This window comes from Polypterus senegalus, chromosome 12, assembly GCF_016835505.1.
Source record: "Polypterus senegalus isolate Bchr_013 chromosome 12, ASM1683550v1, whole genome shotgun sequence".
In the NCBI taxonomy this organism is placed as follows: domain Eukaryota; kingdom Metazoa; phylum Chordata; class Cladistia; order Polypteriformes; family Polypteridae; genus Polypterus; species Polypterus senegalus.
In genome coordinates, this window is record NC_053165.1 from 59,949,303 (window position 1) to 59,971,656 (window position 22,354).

Below are 22,354 nucleotides of genomic sequence, written 5' to 3' on the forward strand. Positions count from 1 at the left end.
AACTGCATTTCCACATAAATTCATTCATTCGTTATACTACCAAACCTGTTTTTACTCACGTATTCATTTCATTCGATCTCTTTCTTTGGAGTCTCTTCAGTTCATTCCTTACATTTCAAATGAACTTACCTAGAATTTCAATCGCTCACTTCACTATTCTGCACCCACCGCTGTTGGCCCCACGACCGAGAACTGGAATTTATACTCCAATGTCTGAAACATAAAACCTCCTCCTCCTTCTCACTTGTTGACATTTAACCCATTTTCTTGTTGCTTTTGACATTTTAAATTTGTGGTATATGGAAGCTTACACCAAACAACATTAAAATATAGATACACATTTCTGATGTGACTTCAGAACATTTTTGCAAATGTTGCTCTATTTTAATTGTAAAACATTTCATCATCCTATGACCATTTTATGAAAGTGAGATGCGCTGAGATATGTATACTGAATGAGTTGTGTTCAAGTGATACTCAGGGGGACATTCAAAATACAACTGAGTGGAAAGGGTTTTCATAGAAATCTGAATACTTCAACAATTTTACAAAGATCTGTCGCTTTATTATTTGTTAAAATTTGCATATATTCATTATTTGTATTACATTAACTCATGTAACAAATATTATTATGTATGGTTCATACATTCAATCAAACCTGTAATGATGACTTTACATTAAAACCTGTACTGTACTACTAATAAATTAGCCCCCGTTGTTAAATTGTTCTAAGGTGCTTGCAGCTTCCAAGTCCATGGTGCCTATCCCCAACACCTGCTGATTGGCTCAAAAAGGTTGAGCACTTTAATATCAGATGACAGAAAATCAACCATAGAAGCCATGGAAGAACACAGCCACAGCTAGCAGGATGACAGCATTCACATTGACCACACTTCTCCAGAATGGTACCTCACTGGTATCGGTGAGCTTCTTCTCCATGGCCTCCTTCTCCTCTTGGGTCAGTGTAGGAGCTGGACCTTGATTGAATCCACAGAACCAGTTGTAGAACTTTCTGAAGCAGCCAGGGGGTTCTGCCGGAGCTGAAAAACAAACAGAAAACATGATAATACACCACCTTCTTCAGCGGTTGGGAGACGTCAAGCAAGCACATTAATATTTCCTTCTATTTGACACAAAATTATCAATCTTATATTCGTGATGATCAATGGTACATTCCAGCATCTTCAAGTCTCCCTGGTAGAAAAGCACAGCTCAAGTGCCTCTCTTTCCAAGCAAACTCCAGCATGCTTATTAGCAACATCAACACTTGTTTTCGTTTTCAAACTCAATTCTTGCTAGTGAGGGTTGTGAGAAGCCAGAGCCTGCTCCAGTGGGGGCAAGGTAGAAATCAGCTTGGGAGGAATGAAATTGAAATTCAGGGCATCCTAATCCAATACAGAGCAAGTAAGAATCATCAACAGTCACACCTACTCGTGTTTGGACTCTGGGAGGACACATAGACATGCATCCAAGAATATATTAGTTGTGCCAGATGTAACTCACAGGGTGGTGTTCTACCAGTGTCACACTAAGCTTGTGTTATACCTGAGGTAGAAATGGCAACCCAATGTCAAGGATTAAAAGGTCCAGGAGACGAAATAAGAATTGAGGTCAGAAAGAGGCAGGGGGTTCATTACTGAAAGGTCAAACTGACAAGGCAAAAAAACATTAAAAAAAATCAAAGTCACAGAACAAAACAAGAACCAGTACAACAATTCGCTTTTATTATTTATTCACAAACTCCGACTCCTAAATATCTGTATAGCACTCTGACACCATACTTCATGTGCCAGCTGTCTTTAATAAAAACAGGGCTGTGGGCACACAAAAAAAAAACAAACAGCAGTGACTGTAAGCCAGAGCCATTAACTGAATGGTGAAAAAATGGATAAAACAAAAGAAGAAATGCTAATATTTAGGCAAAACAGTTCTACATGGATCAGTACTTCAGGATTCTAACAACTTCAAGCTGGGGTCGGTAGAGATTGGTGGCAGGGCACAAGTAGAAGGTGGGTGAGTTTGGACAAGGACTGAACTGGCAGGGAGGTAGCATTGCAAGAGTGGAAAGAGTGAAGAGGAGAAAAAAGGAAGAAGAGTAGGGAAATAAGGGACTGATCTGAACAGCATTTTGTTTGGTAGCCATGTGGGTCAGCCTCACTGCTTTGGACCCCACCTTGATAAGTCAGGCCCTGTGAAGGAATATGGGTTTGGTCACTATCTCACCTCAAAACGTCTGTCTTCCTTACATGAAAAATCCATGGGTCACCCACACTGCACACCATATCTGCGGAACTCACCAGAGACAAACTCTGCACGTGCATTCTGGGAAGACCCAGTGTACTAATCCTTGCACCTATCAAATTTACCGTTTTCTTCAGTGTTCATTTGTGGAGGTTCCTCTTGAGCTTCAAGGATGTCACATTCCAAGTCCACTCGTTCCTCTGTTCTGTTTCTCAAACTCCAACACAAGCGGTACAACTGAAATTTAAAGAGAAAACATTTCAGATTACTTCCAACCTGCCTGTGTGTGCCATGACGACCATGAAAAAAAGAAAGTCAAATTAACACTGATGGCCTGAGACATGTAAGCCCACAAAGAGTCCAAGAGTAAAAATCTGGTGCTGTTTACAAAGTTTAAGAGTGACGTCAGTGGAAACAGCACATGGATATTGCAAACACAGTATAGGTATTAGTATGCAGCATGGTGATGTAGTAGTCGGTGCTGCTGTCTTTTGGACCAAGTAACCTTGCACAGTATCTACCCAGTCTCTGACACCCTGCATAGGTCTTCCATATCCTCAAAGCGGAGGTCCAGTTAATTGGTGATTCTAAACTGGACTGTGTGAGTGGATGGGCCAAAAATTGGAATAACAACCCATCTGCATTTGGTTCCTTTGAGGATAAGTAATGCCCGACATGCAACCCTGAACTAGATTAAGTAGACTTAAGAATGTTATGTAGGTGTGGTATCCTGCCTGGTAAGAGCCTTACACACAGCAGCTTTTCATACAGGTTATGTAATGTGAGGCACTTGTATGCTTAAAGGGAGACAGACTTATAGCCATGGAAACCCCAACTTCCACAGGTGTGATCATGAAACAGTAGACAGTGGTGTGTCTCTAGCTGTTTATTACAAAATATAGCTCATGTTTCTTTGAAAGGAATAAAAAAATATTCAGAATATAGATACTGTGCATACTGCTGACAACAACCTGCTCAAAGTTATATTTTAAAATTGAAGGATAATAAAGCAATTTTGAAATAGGACATCTTTATTATAAACACTACTAAAAAAAATCTTTCTACACGACAAGACTTTTTAGGAGACAAGTCTTTTTGGAAAAGATTTTTTCCAAGTCCCGCAAGATGAGAATATTGCCATGCCAAGTCACACCCTGCTAGCAACCATTTTCAATCAAGACCACAGTTCTCTCGCCTCTCAGTCTTGTAAATGCTTTTGTCAGACACACTTCCTGTGCTCTCAGCTCTTAAAAATGTTTATGTTTTCCTCACTTTATGTTCGCAATTAAAGAAGACGTATTATGTCCAAATCTTATTAAAAAATCATGAAGTGTTATCAACAGAAGAGATGAATACACGGGCAACCCTAGTCAAATGAATTTATGCCAATATGGTTAAATGTGTATCAATAGACAATGCTGAAGCAGTTGGTGGTGATGGTGCAGAAGATGAAAACAACAACTAACGATATTACAAAGAATATCTACAACCGTCAACACCGTCTGGTCTTCCACCACACTAATTACTGTTGAAAGAAGGATGTATCCAAGAAAGGCAATGTAGTACATCTTCCGCAGATAACATAGGACAACAAAAGAGACCTTGATATGCCATTCATAATAAAACGTTAACAGTTTCCCATTAGAATAGGTAGTGCAAAGTCGATTAACAAATCTTAGAGCTAAACATTCGAAAAAGTCATTTTATTTAATAGAGAAAAAGAAATGAAATTCAGTCACGGGCAGTTATACGTCCATTTGCATGGATGCAAATGTAACACTTCACATGAGAAGTAAAAGCTGTTTAAATTGTACATTCACATCCCCATACGTGAGCGGCACAACCGCAAAGAGGCTAGTGTATAGCCCTGGCCAGGGGGTTGGCGAGTGAAGTGAGCAGGGGGCAATGCCCCCTAGTTTCTAATAAATATACACACATATACAGCTTAGCGTCTTCAGCATCTGAATGAAACTTGAGTCCTCTAATGAAAGATTGTGTTGTAAGTGAGATTTTTTAGGTAAAGAAGGCAGAGGTTTTGAAGTAAGGCAACTCTGCTCACTAATCTTGGTTAGCAAAGAGTGGAAACGTGTTGCATGTTGATTAGTACATGACAAAATGACAATATTGACACTATGGACCTATAAACCTAAATAGCAGGATAGATTTTCAAAGTAGATTAGTACTTCTTGGTCTAAACTCCAAAGTGCCACAGCAATCCATTTTCTTATGAGCTTATCCAGTTTGGTGTTGTGGACAGCTGATGTTTATGCTGGAAGTACTGGGCACAAACTGGGAACAGACTCTAGATGGGTCTTGATGGGTGCCAGTCCACAGCAGGACATACTCACTCACATATATCATGCCAATTAACCTAAGTATAAAAAATCTCTGCTGCTCAGACTAATGACCGTAAAGCTTTCACTGCTACTTGCTTACTGTATATAAACTTTCAAATAACTCACATGCTTGTCATCAATAGGTTTGGTCATCAGGGAGACAGAGATCACAATGATGCAGGAGACTCCAAAGAGGATGAGGGCAAAATAGAGGTAGTGAATACCACAGATGATGTAGGGGCACTGGCTGGGCTGCACACAACTTCCCGTGCCAAAGGAAAACTCGGCTATCATCCGCGAAAGTCCGATCAGCAGGCCGATGATCAGGCCGTAAAAGGCACCCTGGAAGAGGGAAAATGACAAGAGGGGATTTTTGAAAATAAATCAACAAAGTGTCACTAGCACCAAAACAAGTAAGTGCCAATACATTTACTACACTAAGTGACACATCAAAACAAAAGAGGAAAGCCTTGTAGGCAGTGGAGGCATCAATTAGAAACATCCAAATGAGACTCAGTGATGACTTGAGGACAGCTGTGACCATCCCAGCAGCATCAGGATTAAAGCAGGAGACAGTCCTGGATGGGATTCCAGTCTATATGAAGGCACAATCACTCATACACTTGGTCATATTCACCCACAGCAGGCCCATTTAGGCTTCTGCACAGCTCATGGTCGTATAATGAATACTCAAACAAATAAACACACTTACCTGCTCATTGACACGTTTGCAGAAGATCGCCAATAAGAAGACTGAGGCGATCGGAGGGCCCAGGTAGCTGGTGATGGACTGAATGTAGTCAAACAGCTGCCCCCCCTGAGCTGCCTGAACGATTGGGATCCAGGCAATGCTGATACCAATGAGGAAGAGGATAAAAATCCTGAAAGACATACGAAAGAGAGATTTTTTTTTTATTCCCTGTACAGAGTTGTGGGTGGCTGATTAGATTTCTGCCATAACAACAACAACAACAACATTTATTTATACAGCACATTTTCATACAAACAATAGCTCAAAGTGCTTTACATATTAAAGAATAGAAAGATGAAAGATACAATTATAAAATAAAATAAATCAACATTAATTAACATCGAATAAGAGTAAGGTTCAATGGCCAGGGGGGACAGAAAAAACAAAAAAACTCCAGATGGCTGGAGAAAAAATAATAAAATCTGACGGGATTCCAGACCATGAGACCGCCCAGTCTCCTCTGGGCATTCTACCTAACATAAATGAAACAGTCCTCTTTGGATTTAGGATTCTCACGGAAGGGCTTGATGATGATGATGATGGTCACGTAGACTTCTGCCTTTTCATCCGTCCATCATTGTTGGAGCATCATGAAGTTTTGAGTAGGTGGTGGTGGTGCAGGCTCAAGCCTGAGGGTTACATATATACATACATACATACATACACATATATATATATATATATATATATATATATATATATATATATATATATATATATATACACATATACATACATGTATATACACACACACACACTAGGGGGCTTTGCCCCCTGCTCACTTCGCTCACCAACCCCCCAGTCTGGCACCATGTGCTAGCCACTTTGCATTTCTGCCGCTTGCGTATGGGGATGTGGATCTACAATTTAAACGGATTGTTATTTTCATAAGAATTGTTACACATGCATAATACAACTAACTATTTTACATTACAGCGGGTAATTAACCATATTAAAACACAGTAAAACGTAATATTTTGAAAGTAAATTATGTTTCATGTTGCGTTTGATTTTTCGTTGCATTATACGATTTCGTTCTGTTTGGCTTTGAAATTAACACGCAAATATTTTTTAAACTTACACTTTTATTATTAATCTTTAGTAAAAACAATTTTTTGAATTAAATTTTCCTCAATATCGCATTGAATTTTGATTCTGTGTTTAGACTTACATCGTGACAACGCAACGTATAATTGCCCATGAGAGAATTTCATTTCTTTCTCTCTAATAAATAAACTGACTTCTTCAAATGTTTGTCTTTGAGATTTGTTGATTGTCTTTGCAAAAGCTATTCTAACGGGAAACTGTTAACGTTTTAATACGAATGGCATTTCAAGATCTCCTTAGTTGTCTAATGTTATCCTCGGAAGATGTACTACATTACCTTACTGGATACATCCTTTTTTCATCAGTAATTAAGGCAGTGAAAGACCAGATGGTGCTAACGGTTGTTAGTTATTCTTCGGAATATTGTAAGCTGAAGTTTTCATCTTCCGCTCGATCACCACCAACTATTTCAACACAGTCTATTAATACGCATTAAACAAATCTTCCATGTAACCAATCGACAATTTTCATGTTAACTCGTTTGACTTCATCGTTTCTCTGTGCTAGGATTGCTTGTGTACTCATTTCTTCTGTTGATATCCCTTTGAGATGAAATTCTTCAATAAGATTTGGACATAATACGTCTTTTTTAACTGCGAACTTAAAGTGAGGAAAACGTAAAAATTTATAAGAGCTGAGAGAGCAGAAAATGTGTCTGTCAAAAGCATTCAGACGAATGAGATGTGAGTGGACTGTGTGCGTGTTTGAATATGGTTGAGAGGAGGGCGTGTCTTGAAATATGTATAAATAAAAAAAATAAAGATAGCTATTGTAGCCCAGGATGGAAAATGGCTGTAAAAACTAAACTTTTTTGTCTGTGTTTTCTTAATTGTTGCTGGTGACCTGGGTTTTTTTTTCTTTTTAATTCCTGGTCTATGGCAGCTTTGATTGCTTTACTGGTGACCCCCACCACCCTCCTATCCTTTTCCAAGAAGCATGTAAGGTGCTATCAAGGAGGCCATACCTTCCGGCCAACATGAGCTCCTTCTCAGAAGCCTGCTTTCGAATCCTGGCGTAAATGTCCATGGTAAACAGAGTACTGGCACTGTTGAAGATGGAGGTCAGGGAGCTCATGAGAGACGCCAACATCACAGACAGCATCAGACCTCGCAACCCTGCAAAGGGAACAAAACACACTTAATGAACCCAAGAGGAGCAGTCCTTAGAATTGTGATCCTAATACAGAAGAGCTGTACAAAAACTGATAGACATCATGAGCAGCACAGCAGCCATTCACAATTGGAAGCTTCAGAAAGCAAGAAAAAACAGAGCTGGCACTTTCAGAAAATAGATTTGGTGGCAAAGGATGCCAGAAAGCTCAAGATTTAGGAACTTTGACCAACTGTATTACACAGCCAGCCCCTAAAGGCACAAGAAAGAGAAGTGATTTGGCTCAGGAACACAACAAGGTGGCATTTAAGGTGGAACTGGGGACTCCATATTTCATACCTTTGACTATTTCTGTTACTACTTTCGTGCTATACCAATGCCAACTGCACAGAATGTGGCTTTTTGGACACACATAATAATATCAGTACAAGAAAAGGATAACTGATACTTTAGAGCCCCCAAGCCTCCATCTTCGGAGAGCAGCAGTAAACCTGCATAATTAAGGGCTCCAACCACATTACGCTTCACATTAATAATCAAATGTATGAGACAGTTAAATAATAGCAGGCAAGTACAAAAAAAAAAACAAGTAATTGTAAAAAGAATCAACAAAAAGAAACACATCCAAGACTTGAATAAAAAAAATTTATACCTGTACACTTAAATACAAACTGATTGAAAGAAAAATGCATTGCAAATAAAACAAACTCCAGCGTGATCCTGACACTGTCTCCTGAAGACCATTCACGCCCAACAACTGCTTGTTCCATAATCTCGTGCACACCAAGTGAGGCACTGTATCCTGTAAACATGTGCTGCAGCTTCCTCCATGAGCATAACAATTAAGTAACATGTCACAAATGTATAAAGTCAGTCCTGAACAGGGTCACACGGGGGGGCTGGAGCCTATCTCAGCTAGCTTCAGGCACAAGGCAGGAGCAAACCCTGGAAACAATGCTAGGCCATGACAGGGTGTATTTTTAAAATGCCTAAAAAATATGCAGGTTATGTACCAAGAAGCAGTGGAACTGCAAAATTCCTAAAAAGCATTTACATAAAAAGCGTCCAGAAATGAGAAAAAAGTGATCCTCAACTACAGAATATAAAAGAATATAAAATGTCTAACTGCGCATAGCAATTGCAATTTGAAGCAGCATCCCTGGTACATGAACCCTAAAAATGAGTTGGACGCTCACCATCTGGCATTAGTTTGATGACCAGTCTGGGATATGCAATGTTACTGCAGCCGACAGGTACGTTACAGATGGCCTTACACTGTTCTGGAGCTACACAAGCAACCACATCTGCAAAAAGAATAAAAGGTTTGTTTAGTTCACTGCCTGCTATAACTTCTGTCACCACCTGGGACCCCAAAAGGCCACCTGGTGCCTAAATTTAATGCACACTTTTGAAAAGAACATTTTATACCTCAGTCTCCTCCACGAGTTGTTGGACTGCCCAGTTTCATCCTAAATCGGTATCAGGAATTCCTGAATAATCCCAAGGCTGAAGGAACCACTTGTCAATTTTTCTAATATCTTAAGCAATGGACTCACCTGGGTACAAAATCCTACTGATCATCCCCGGAAAGACCATGAGGAACATGGGCAACAGTTTGAGATAGCCACACAGAATACAGCCAGCTTTCACGTGGGACATGTTTTTGGCAGAGAGACATCGTTGAACAATTACCTGGTGACAAGGACAAAAAGGAAAGCACCATTAAAACTGAATAGAGAATTTTTTGTAGCTCATGTCCCGTGTCCACTTTCATCATCTGAACAGAAGTTTCATCACATTGAGCAATGAGCATTAGCTCATCAAGCAGAAGAGCTCTGCGTCGTCAAGCGTTAAGCTGCCTGAGAATGACCAACAGTGAGTATCATCACCCATCATTCAGTACCGTCAGCCCATTACTCATTGTGAACATTAGGGCTCCATAAACTATCAAGCAGCTAGTGTTGTCTGTAGTTGTACACTGTCAGTCACCAGCACTCAGCCCTAGATTTCATAACACTTCCAGATGTCCATGGGTTGTCCATTATCCACCCTCTGATCTCAGCTTACTCAATGCTGTTTCAGTTGCAGTGGCAGATATTGGTTTCACAATATGTCTGATTATCTGTATGTCACGTACCTGGTCAGTACACCAGTACCATATACCAATGATGGACAGCCCAAAGATGAGTCCCGGCCATGGGAGGTCTCCAGTAACAGCGTTTCGGAAAATGTGGAAAGAGTCAGGTCGTGGTGTATAGCACTTTTCGCTAATGTTGATGCCGACTTCAGTGGTGATACTGGGAATGGCCTCCATGTACTTTGTAGTGAAGGCATCATACCCTCCAACTTCATTGAAGGCTGTGAGGATTGTAAGAGGGGGAAAAAAATACAGTCAACACATACTCTTCATTCCTGACAGAGAATCTGTTGCACAACTCTGCACTGCAATTAACCTGGAGGCGATGGATTAAATGGAACTTACCAAAGCCCAGTAGAACGAAGGCACCCCCAACCATAATGATGGACTGCAGAGTGTCAGTGTAGATGACAGCAGCCAGACCTCCTAGAGAGACAAAGCAGAGCATGGCCTGATGAAGTGCTGATTGGGAACCGAGGTGGTCCCAGGTTTACAAGCTACATGATTTAGCCACACATTTTCCATCACGGATGGTATCTCACTATTAGTGCATTTAGAATTGTACAAAAATTTAAACTTTTATTAAAAATTCAGAAAGGAAAGTTGGACATTTCAGAAACTTATAAGGGCACTCATAAACAAAGGTAAGAGAGGTGCACCAGCCACCCCTGCCTCATACCCACTCCTTTTAAACCAGCCACTCAATTGCTTCATTACTGTCAATTACTTGGTCATCCGGAAAGGCAATTCTCCTGTCAGTACCTTTCACATTTGCCTCTTGCTCCACTACATTTGTTAGCCTCCTTTCATTACTGTGTCAGCTTCAACCTACCCATCAGTCACAACTGCTGACGTTCAGTCAAAAGGCCTGTGAACTCAGACTCAGACTCAGACTCGACCCTGAAATTGACAAAGTATTCTTATCCCTGTCTGCAACTCCTTTCTACCCACTACCCTCCTGTCCCTCCTTGCTACCATACTATTAGTCACTCTTACTCCAGTGAAATGTTTTCTGTCAATCATTAATCCCATCATCCATCTATTTTGGATGATAGATACCAGTGAGTTTATCTCAGGCAGCACTTGGTTCCAGTCATGGACCACCACAGTATGGTGATAGAGTCAATCAGAAATGACACATTTTGTTTATAGAACATCTTCCTCATGGTCATCATGCTTAACAAGATCAAGATACATAATAATTGTTCATATCCATATTACCGTTACACTACAACCTGTACAACACCATGGGTAAAGAGACCACTTTTGGCAGGACTATCCGTATTATACACAGCCACCCACTGTATACAGTTTGACTAAAATATGTCACTGAATGTGCCATGTCAGTCACTGTTGCCTGTGGGAAACACACATGACCCCCAAAGTGAAGCCCAAGCAGACAACTATTGATCATCACAAACCTGTTACAGTGTACAAGGCAGTAATCAGCAGCAGGAGGAAGACAGCCAGGTAAATGTCCAGACCCAAAGCCTGCTGGATGAAGATGGCGCCAGAAAACATGTCCGCCTGTAAAGAAGTGTATGACGTATGTGAATAAGACACTCCAGCCAAGTACAAACCCTGCCCTGTCGTGTGTCCTTCTGAGGTGGTATTGGGATTTTTCAAGAAGGTACAACAAATCCGACATGTATACTTAATAAAGAGTTGGGGATATGTGGTATCACTGGTCTCTTTTAATGTAAGACTTTTTTTCGATAAGCCAATAGATAAAAAAAATCCTCAATGGGAGAGAAATATACAGCTATCTAATCATATCGTTTACATGCGTGGGCTAATGTGGCTTATGAATAACGGATGAGAACAAAGAAGAAGCAGAAGTTAATAAATGATTCAGTTCAATAAAAATTCATTTTCTTCAGTGGTGAACTGTTTTGTCATGGTAGGGTCCAAGGGTGACCATATTCCCCCATATACTCTTAATTACACAGACCTGAACAAAATGCCCCAAATCCCATTCTTATCGCCAAGTAAACTGCCATGGATTCGCAACAAAAAAACAACTTAGCTTGAAAAAAAAAAACAACTTAGCTTGAAAAAAAAAAACAACTTAGCTTGAACGTTTGCACTTTGCTGAACTGTCAGTGGTCAGTGCAAACCTACACCATCTGGCTCACAAGTTCTCCACTTAGCTCACACTGCAAGGAGATTGCTTCCGAGCCAAATGGTGTGGGTTTGCGACTGGCAACCAGCAGTTTAACACAGAGCAAATGTTTGAAATGAGATGCTTTGTGTCGCAAGTCCACGATAATTCACCTGGCGACAAGGATGGGATTTGCCCGGTGCAAGTTTAGAGTGTAGAGGTGATGCTGCACAGAAAAGTGTTGGGGCTGTCACGGAGGCAGATCTGCTGAGGGAGATTAGCCAGGTAGCACACCGCTAACAGTGTTCAGATAGTGTGGGTTCACGGCTGGCCACCAGCAATTCACCACATTGCAAAACTTTCAGCCAAGATTCTGAATCCATTAGAATTCACTAGGACCCTACCATAACAAACATGAAGTGCCAGATAAGAATGAAGGGTGGCCCATCTCCCCCAGATGAGAGAATTCCCTTGACCATTTAGTGTAATGTTATGTCGTTAGTCATATGGCACTGAATTATAAAAATGCACTTCAGTTATACTAATCTATCGCCAACGGCCCCCATATTCACAAGGAATGGACAAGGCTGGGGTGACGAGTTCCCTGTCGAGGTCTTCTACACGTACCGAGATCTTGGTGAAGACATACAGCATTAGGGACAGGATGGAGAGGTAGATTCGAATGCGCTGACCACCAAATCGCTTCTTTAAGTATTCAGGCATGGTCACCACCTGCAATAAATAAAAAGTGGTATAAGTGAAAGGCTAAAGTGAAGATTTGGGAGGTTATAGCAAATGGAAGAAACAAGACTGTCCATTTTTTGGTGATCCTTCACTTTTCTTATTCTGTAGAAGATCACAATGTGGAAAAAGACAAAATCATATATATTCTCTCATAGAGAGCCAATTTAGACTTTCCAATCAACTCAACCGACACATTTGGAATGCTGGATGAAAATCAAGAGTGCCGGTGGAGGGGAATACTCAAAGACACAGGGGAGAACTGGGAAATTCTACATATAAAGTGATTTAAAACAATCCATGTCATTAAAAATAAATGACATTCAATAGAAATAGGCAGTCAAATCATAATAATAAGCAGTAAATGAATACCATGCCATTATAGATTAAGAAGTCCACCCTCCACCCTCTATCAAAGATACTGTTAATCTCAACCATTTATCAGAAAATAAATCACTTTATTGCTTTACAGTATGATGACAAAGGATTAAAGATCAACAGGGACACAATGTTACTCCATGTGCTGTATGTCGTGAGTCTGCACCTCAGGATTTCACTGTGCTTTCACGCCATTCAGCTTACCTGGGCTTTCCTATCATTAAACATCAGGCTAATCTAAACTAGAATTAAACATACTATACATCAGCGTAGGGTAAAGTCAGTAAAATAATGACAATTTGACACTTAGATGGGCATACCATACCGGGCAGGCTCTGTGGTGCTGCGTTTAGCTCCTCGTCTCATAGTTCCAGTGCCCTAGCCTCAGCTCCTGTGTGGACTGGCATCTTCTCTTTAGGGTTCTACATTTTTTTTAGGGTTAATACGGTGTTCCTCTCACATCCCAAAAACATGCATATTACATTTATTAGCAACGCAAAACTGCCCCCTGGAGAGTGGGTGAGGGTGATTCTGTGATTAACTCATGCCCTGTCAAGGATTGGACCCTGCCCTGTACACAGAGTTTCAAGGACAGACTCAGATTCACACCACAAAGCATCTCCGCTTGCAAATCTGCACTGTGATGAACTGCCAGTAATTAGCCATGACCCCAAAATGTCTGGCTCAGAAGCAATCTCTTTACAGTGTGAGCGAATAGATGGACTCCTAGTCTTGATCTCTGTTCTATCCTATACATGTACTACCTCTCCGGAGTCCCTCGGGTTTAGAGGGGCTGACTGCACCCGGTCACACTGCATCAAGTAGAGCACTTCATACAATCTTCTATCCTTTTCAGACTTGCTTCTTCACTGCTTCTTCTTCTCAGGTAATCCCTTCAGCAGACTCTCCACCCACACTGCTATGACTTTTTTAGGATACCGGTAGCCACAAATGCTTTCTGACAGAGTGACTCAAAACAATCTCTTGAATTTCCACTTTTCTGACGCAGAGGGAGAGAAAGCCTTTGACACAGCCATAGTGCTTATCTAACATGAATGTGGGCATTACATGGAAACTGGCATTTCAACAACCCAAACACTCCTTGTGGAGGACCCCTGGAACTCACCCCAGCTTTAATGTAAATGGGAACAAACATCCATCCGAGGAAAAGAACCATCATCAGGGCCTAAAAGAGAGAGAACACAATAACAGTGGTCATTGTAGGGCACTAGACTAGGACATGACAGAAGTCTGGCTTGTGGAGGAACAAAGGAACTACAACTGAGATATGAAACTGAATTTACTCTGGAACAGTGTGACAGTCCAGTGTGGTCATGACTGAAGAACAGGATGTTAAATTGGATCAGTAACGTCTAAAATTGAAGATAAAACCTATACAAAAGATGTAACCTTGTTTGTCCATAACTGCTTGCTGAAACAGCAAAGAATAGCAGCTCAGTGTGCAATACAAATGGGTACTTCATTTTATGTTGGTATAGCTTAGTGTGAATGTTGCCAAAGGAAAAGGATGGTGTACTGGTTATGGGAAAGAATCCAGTATGCATGAATGAAGGAAGAACTAACTGCAGCCTAAATTGTGCAAGACAGAACTGTTAATGTGTTACAGAGCAGCATGCCAGCAAAAGAGGCAGACAACCCGGTAAGTATCCATGGTTGAGGAAATGGTCAGTAAAGTGAAACAGAATTGCAGTGTGAGCAAAAATAAACACAAATGGGAAAGATTAAAAGAAGGTGGTTACTTTAATAGTACAGAGGTATGACTTAGTGTATGCATGACTGATGAAAAGATCATTACACCAGTACAGAGCAGCATCCCATTAGGTCCATGACTAAAAGGTCAGGTCATTACAATGGCACAGTCTGGCTGTGTGCTCAAGCGGTCAAGGGCATGGCTGTTCAAATTGTGCAGGGCAGTGGCCCATGGTGTCTGCATTTGAAGAGACTGTGATAAAGGTTATTATCTAATGTGTGTTATACTCAAGAAGAGTGTTTTATATTGATAAAACTGAAGCTCATGATGTCCACCACTAAAAAAAAAAAAAAGTGATTACACTTAGACAACTTAAAAAGCAGCAATGTTAGTAGAAGCAAATGTGTCTCCACAATATTCTTATTGAAGCTGGCTTGACTCTGAAGTCTGGGAGCCATCATACTAGTACAGCATTAGAGATGTAACTCTCCTTATATTTGTCAGGAGTGTCAAGTCAGAGACCTCTGCACCATCAAGGAGACGAAAGCTGCAGATACTCACGTTCCACTCAAAGCCTCCAATTGCAATCCCAGCCGCTGCTCCTGTCCCAGCCAAACCAACAAAGTGACCGCTGCCAATATTACTGGCAAACAGAGAGGCACCGATCTGAAATTAAGTGAAGTACAACAGATTTTTAAATCTAAGAAGGAAGCTGGCCATTTCCAGATAGTGAGTTAGGGAGGTCCAAAGGAGAAGCACTATGAAGAATCGTCAGGAGGGCCAAGGAGAGATGCTCAGCACGTTTTGGAAGCTAGGGGGTCCAGTGCTGTCACCCAGGAATAATATTCTCTTGTGTCCACATTCAACACAAAAGTTTCAACAACAGCAAGACATGTGATAGAAATCAAATATCTGACAAGGTTTTTCATCTCACAACGTGCCCTACCATATGAGTTTCTATTTTGCTTCTTTCCCCACCCTAATCTCCACCATTAGTTCCACCACAACTCACTATTCTGCCCCCTTATCAGGTGTCCTTTGGACCACAGAAGAGGTACTTACCGGCCACCAAACCATGCTTCGTCCCGCCAGGAAAAATCCACCCACGGTACCGCGGTTGGTCCGTACCATTGCCTGAAAGAAAGCCAAGGTCCGTTTTAAAAAACAACTATTGTAGTATTTAACTGTTATTTATGAAACTTCCTATTCTTGGGCACTAATTCTCCTCAGCATGCCTGTCTATGGCCTGGCACATTATGATAATAACCAAAGATTGGCCTTGTGCATGGGAAAGGCGCTATATAAATAAAATGTATTATTATTAACAACTAGTCCCACCATGCTGGTTCTTGACCATTCAGTTATATTGGTTCACCAATATATATATATATATATATATATATGTAGAAAATGTACATTAGAGCATCAAGTAATTGAATTGAATGGATTTAAGTTAAAATGTGACTCATTCAAAACTCTTTCTGTAAACCCAATGCAAAAGGACATGACATCTAACTGGAAAGGCAGGTGAGAAAACAAATGAAAGGATGTGCAGCAGTAGCAGCAGCAGCAGCATTGTGATTGGTCATCACTACAGTTATAATTATATATCTTACAGTCTGTTTACAAATTGCTTTGTTTCCTTTTTTATGCAGTTTGGTGTTGCTTCTTCTGGCTGGTCCAAGATAAACATACAGTCCGGCTGGCCACCTCTTTGATCTGCTATAATTGGTTATTGAGGATTTGCTGTTCAATATACGGTGGAGAGTGAAACCTTACCCAGGTGGTGCCCTAGCACTTTTCTTGCTTGTAACACATTACAGTATGTCCTCTGTCTGCATTGTTTGGTCTCTCACAGGGGCACTGTTCACCCACACAAGATGTGAGGTTTACTAGAAAGTGGCGCGATATGTTACTAAGCAAGTGTGCCCTAGGCAAACTTTTTTTCTTCCGATACTCAGATTTTACTTCCACATCCCAAAAGTATACTGTACGTGTCAAATTCATTAATGATTCTAATCAGAGTGTAGGTACCCTGCGATAGCGTCCTGTCCCATCACGATGGTGTTCCTGCTTTACGCTCAGTACTGTTGGGCTAGGTGAGAAATATGGATGTCGGATTTGTGCAGTCAATGCCTCAGGTGACGTCAGTCTAGTCTAGTCTTACTCATACTGGCCTGATACCCGATCTGCACTTCTTCAGAAGGGTGCATCTTCTGATTAATAAAAACAACTTAAAAGACGTCATTCTAATCACCACACAGTCATCACTCCTGCTTTAAGTAATGTGCCATAAACTGATATGACAAAGGTCTGTCAGCACTTTCCTCATTCCAGATTGGCTTTCTTATCGACGAGTGTCTGACGTTGACCCACAGTTACATGGAAAGTCTGGCTATTGTTCCCGCAGAACAAGTGAATGCTGTGGGCATGAGGGGGGAGTTCTGTGCCCTTTGAGCGGGCAATTTCATATTAGTGAACTCCCCTAGTTTCTCAAGCATTATTTTCTGATAAGCCAGGGTAAAAGGACACTGAGAATGAAGGTGACTAAAACTCTTTCCAAGATGAAGCCGACTGAGAAAGTGAAACAACATAAGAGTAAGATGGCTCTGCACAGCCAGTGGCACCAGCTCAGTCAAGAGACAACATGAGGTAAAGCCAGCCCTGACTGAAACTCCATGATTCATTCAGTGCTAGTTCAGCAGGCAGGATCCTTACTTCCCCATGCTCTACCCTAACGTTCCTGTGTGCGCTAATATGTATTTGGCCAGTAAAACCACACATCTAAATGGATCGATGACTTTGATGCTGACCAGAATGTCAAATAAAGCGTTCACCAGGGTGCCCAATTTGCTGCTTAAATGATAGAAGAAGCGTTACCTGGAGGGGCACTAGAATTGCTACCATGGGTGAATCCATGGCTGCAGATCCGACCTGACCACAATGCAAACTGGGGCCCTGCCTTTCACTGTCTCCTGATGGCGCCCAAAACTATACAACACCAATTAAAGGAATAACCCCACCTCAGTCATCAACATCCCTCCAAATAAAAAGCACTTACCCAAATGCCAATGGCCAAAACCAGGATGAAGTAGATCACGATCACAGAAATATCAGCTGCATTGTTGATGGCCATGGTGTCTGCAGATGGTGGAGGAGGAGTGGCGCCCTGGTTTCCCATTACCACGGTGGCACTGGCATCTGCCATTTTGGCTTCCGAGTCTCTTGTAGAAATAAAGTGAACCAGAAAAGAGAGGGAGAGTTCAGGCACTCTGTCTCCAAGGTGCCAGCATCTGCTGAAGCCTGAATATCCACTTATACCTCAGCAGCAGACGTGTGAAGCCTCTGAGGTGAAACACTGGACTGAATGTGCCAGGAAGTTTACACGCTACATTCAATTCTCTAAAGGCGTGACAAAGTTCAGTGAGATGGGGAGAGTAATGATTACAAGAGAGCTCGAAGCCGTCATGTTTCTCTCTAACTCTCTCTGCAGGTGTCACCCTGGGTGTGCACGTTCACTTTGCATTTCAGGGGGTTTATAATTTATGAGCACATGTGCACTTCACTAATATTTCAATGTGCGGACTTGCGCAACGGAGTTACATCAAACTGTATGCCTTCTCCAGGGGTGCACATTTTCTGAATTGAGGGGGCTGTGCATCTAATTTGGGCGGTGTTATTAAGACCCTGGAAATACCATCATGTGCTGCTCCAAAAGGTAACTGCTATGGGGTGGATTGTACAGTTCATTTATGGGGTGGCATCCCATCATCAGTTACTCACTGGGCATTCCTAGTGATCGCAGAGTTCGCATACATTTTCTGATCGTTTTGCACAGTAATTTCCTTTTAGTCACGTACAACTGATTTTGTGATGTTCCCTGCGATATTTCATTAAAAAATGCTCAACTTCAGCTTTATGTTCTGATTTTGTGCTTGACCTTATCTAGTCAGACATCAGGTTTACCTTTGTTTTAAACCAGTTTTCTGATCCTCTATCTAGCAATCCTAGTGCATTCAGACCTCATGGTAATTTCCACGGCTCGATGGAGAACTCAGTTGAAAATACAGATCAGCTTTATTGGGGTATGGTGTAGTACTAGGGGAGCAGATGGTGTTCAGCAGAGGTGACCGACGGTCAGGAATCTGCAGATCTGGAAGACATCTTCTTTAATGCTTTCACCTCCAGTTTGAATTCCCCATGCAGATGGTGTATCTGTAAAACAATTGACAGCTGCATTTATTGTGCAAAGGACACTGGTGAGCACCTGATCATCCATCCTGGAGGTGAACTCCTTCAGGTCTTCTCTAATCTGAATCCCGACTCTTTAAATCTTCATCTCCTGCTGTTTTTTCTAAAAACATTTCATAAAGGCAAAACATGGGGAAATGACACAATGTGACAGTGTCTGGGATAAGGTGTATGAGAAAAGTGTCTCCCATATCACATAGGATGAGGCTCAGTTCACCATCGGTGATCAGTTGTTTGAGCCAGCTTTTGCGCAATTTAAAACACTCCTAGAAAGTGAGTTGCCTACTCACTTCGTAATCCTCTGGGACAGCCTGGTCTTTGTGCCCATTGGTTTTTGTTCTGACCATTTTCTTTTTAATATCAGAAGTTAACTAAACTCCTGATCCAGCTTTCTGTTGGCAATCAGGGAGCTGAACAGCAATGTAGGCTTGGCATCTCTGTGAAATTCAAAATCAGCCTTACAGTGTCAGAGACTTTTGTATTTTGAAGTCTAATTCAGAAGACAGAGTCTGATTGAGTCTCAGTATGTTAATTATTCTTTAGCTAAGACTCTGTACGTATTGATTCTGTTTATTTCCTTGGCAAGCTAAATGTTATCCTGGAACAGTTTATTGTTATATATAATAATTCATCGGTGAAACTGCACCATTGCTTGGCACATCCACTGTCCCCCATTCCATGATATTTTTCTGAACCACAGCCTCTCTTCCTCACTCAGTTATTCATTTTCTTTGCTGATGGTGAAGGTTCTGATTTCACTTTACTTTTCGAGCTGTGTCTGTGCTTTTTGTTCTATTATTCTCTCACACTTATCAGGTGCTGGGACAGATTGCCAGTCTGCGATACAAATTTGTGGTCTATCGGCTATTAACCATTGGCTATACAAAACAAAGTCTAAGGCTTGGCAGGAACCTCACTGAAGTTTGCTGTCTGAAACACCTTGTACCAGCGATTATTCCAAAGAAGAATTTTATAAATGAACTCAAGCGTGTAAACTGAGATTTTTAAGAAGTAATGCTTCTATCTTAACGAGTTACTTGCCTTATCCTGGTTTTGTGTGTACAAGAAAAGTCACTCATTGTGAGTGAGCAAAATGAATTTACAGCCAAGTAAATTACTACAATGAAGTCATGTCATGCATTCACAACAAAAAATACGATTAAAAAATTATTTTTCTAACATTGCAATGGGAAACAGACAGCATTCACTAGACAGAAAAGAAACTGACAATCCCATACTCATATACACCATTGTTTCTCATTTTACATAACAGAGCCAACAAACGTTCTAAGACCTGCATGTTGACGATGAAACACTCCTACATTTGAACGTTTCATGTTGCATTAAGATACTGAAGTTCCAAACCACCGTACTGCACTTCCTGGACTATATTCTGCTTTGGTCATTCGGACTACCTACCCATAAAAGAGTAGCTAGAAGTGTAAGGAGCAGTACAAATACTAACAATGATTTACAGAGATGGGTGCAAACTATTTTTTTTCTCCCCAAACATTGCATAGCGTTTTATTCCTTGTTGCCGCTGTGTGTACACATTCTGAGCTGGCCTTTCTTAGGAGCAATAGATAAAATGACAATGCTGAAGTAATTACAGTTGCCAAGCAAGAGCACAGCAAACGAGAATGTCCACTGGCAAGACTGAGACCCAGCCATGACCTCCCCCAAAGTCATTTAGCAAGGCTTGTAATTCAATTATGATAACAACAATTATATATTCCATTTCTCCAAGTGCTCCATAAATTCTGAGTTAAATCATTTTTTAGTAATGCCATTTCATACAAAAATATCCTCCTGGTTAACACGAGAAGCAGTGCTGTAATTGCCCTGATAATAAGAGAAATATGGTTAACATTTTTAAAAATGAACATAAAATACATGAAGAACAAGATTTATGGCCTGAATGTGACATATATATACATTTTTTTTTTTTTACTTTGTTTCAACAAAACAGTAATCATTCCAAAAATTAAGCAAAACAAAATTAGGACTTTCTCAAACCAGATTCTGATACACAGCAAGGGAGATAACATCAGTTAGATGGCAAACAAACCAAATGAATGAAGACATTCTCTACTGAGACCCCAACAACACTGAAAATAAAAAGAATTATAGAGATGACCCTACTTACCTGAGCTGCTACCCAGTTCACCAGTGTAAGATCTGCTCAGGCAGCGGCGCCACGTCCTCACTCAGACCTGCTGGATTCAGAGTGTATGGTGCGGACATCTTAGCCAGCCCACCTAAAGAAGCACTGTGAAGGTGAGGTCTCCTCTTTACAGCTGGCTCTCTCCATGTAAGCCTCTCTGCACCAATCCAAAGTAATGCAACCTTTTCCTGGGTGACCTTTCACAGATGTCACCTTCCTAGTGAAGGGGGGTTTGGATGGGGGTGCTACAGAAACGTTAGACTGGAGTGCCCTCACTTTATCTTGCAAGAGACAAAAGAAACCAAAGAGCAAAACCAGAACTGAAATAAAACCTGCAGCTGAAAAGGTAAAGACAGAATTTCAGAATCAGAGAAGCAAATATCAATGCACAAAGCAAAGGTTTGTTTTAAGTAAAAGGTTGTTCTAATCCTGTTGAGTGAAAGGAGCACATGAAACTATGCCCCTGGTAACTGGGAAATGCATCCTAGAAACAGACCACACAAAATGGGTTTGTGGAACGTTATTGGGAAAATAATGATAAAAATAAACTATTTCTCAAATGAAAAAAGATTTTTAAACTGAACTACAGTATTCTACTAGACATAAACCTAACATTACATTACCATGGTTAGTTAGCTGGCAGAACATTGTAATATCATGAAAATAATTCCCAACACATGCACTCTGAAGAAAGCGGTTCAATCAATCTTGCAGCCTCATGCTAGTCCAAAGAAATCACCAACCGGAAAAAAAAAAAAACAGGCGGTCAAGGACACGAGAATCAAATGATACAAGAAAATGGCTCTTACCTTGACATTTAGGGCTGACTTAACTCCTTGAAACTGCTCTCAAAGTAGCACGCCAGTATCTTAAAGCAAGAGTCTGGTATGACAGGAACAAGGCATGCTTGCTATGTGTGACTGAGGTCTTTGCCCTCCAGCAATGTCCAGGAAGCTTGATTTTGATAAAATGCCTGTAAAGGCTTGTAAACGTCATCAGAGATCATCTGGAAATCCCGACTAGGTCAAGGTCCCTTGCCAGGAACTAAGGCCAGAATGATGGGATCCAAGGAGTTGGCCTTCCTGGCTCCAGTAATCCCCCAATACAATGCAGTGCACCATTCTTATGCTGCTGCCCCTGCTTTTCAGCCCATAGGCATGCTGGGAAGTGTGGTCCCATGCTACAGCCCTGTGGTATACCATGACTACAGCCAATGGGAGCCGCAGGTAGGGACTACCCCTGGCTTCTAGAGACTTCCATCTGACCCAGAAGCACAGTACTGCCATCGGATTGTGGGCAGACACAAGAAGTACTCTCAGAATCCGG

At 41.2% G+C, this 22,354-nt stretch overlaps 1 protein-coding gene across 3 annotated transcripts; it reads right to left on the minus strand.

Moving 5' to 3' along the window:
* Positions 1-563: 563 nt before the first annotated feature.
* On the minus strand, positions 564-21,866 carry LOC120541137 (sodium/glucose cotransporter 1-like). Of its 3 annotated transcripts, none has more exons than XM_039772486.1 (17): positions 21,838-21,866; positions 21,011-21,366; positions 17,675-18,828; positions 15,676-15,747; positions 15,175-15,279; positions 14,029-14,088; positions 12,411-12,515; positions 11,104-11,209; positions 10,028-10,108; positions 9,683-9,903; positions 9,102-9,237; positions 8,742-8,849; positions 7,400-7,550; positions 5,290-5,458; positions 4,704-4,919; positions 2,367-2,478; positions 564-1,040 (listed from the first exon to the last, which is right to left on the minus strand). In XM_039772486.1, the coding sequence occupies exons 3-17, from the start codon at positions 17,819-17,821 to the stop codon at positions 826-828; spliced, it is 2,004 nt and encodes a 667-aa protein (XP_039628420.1). In that variant the 5' UTR covers positions 17,822-18,828; positions 21,011-21,366; positions 21,838-21,866; the 3' UTR covers positions 564-825. The 3 variants fall into 3 exon arrangements, with proteins under 3 accessions (XP_039628420.1, XP_039628421.1, XP_039628422.1); XM_039772487.1 differs by lacking the exon at positions 21,838-21,866 and having other exon boundaries at positions 17,675-17,837; positions 18,580-18,828; positions 21,011-21,407; XM_039772488.1 differs by lacking the exon at positions 21,838-21,866 and having other exon boundaries at positions 17,675-17,835; positions 21,011-21,039.
* Positions 21,867-22,354: the final 488 nt, after the last annotated feature.

Excerpts from the sequence above, each read along its gene's own strand:
- LOC120541137 (XM_039772486.1), bottom strand. The coding sequence starts at position 17,821 with ATGGCAGATGCCAGTGCCACCGTGGTAATGGGAAACCAGGGCGCCACT. Across the intron at positions 12,516-14,028 it reads CCATTTACATTAAAGCTGGG|GTGGTGACCATGCCTGAATA; the intron begins GTGAGTTCCAGG and ends TATTTATTGCAG. Across the intron at positions 10,109-11,103 it reads TGCCTTGTACACTGTAACAG|GAGGTCTGGCTGCTGTCATC; the intron begins GTTTGTGATGAT and ends TTGTCTCTCTAG.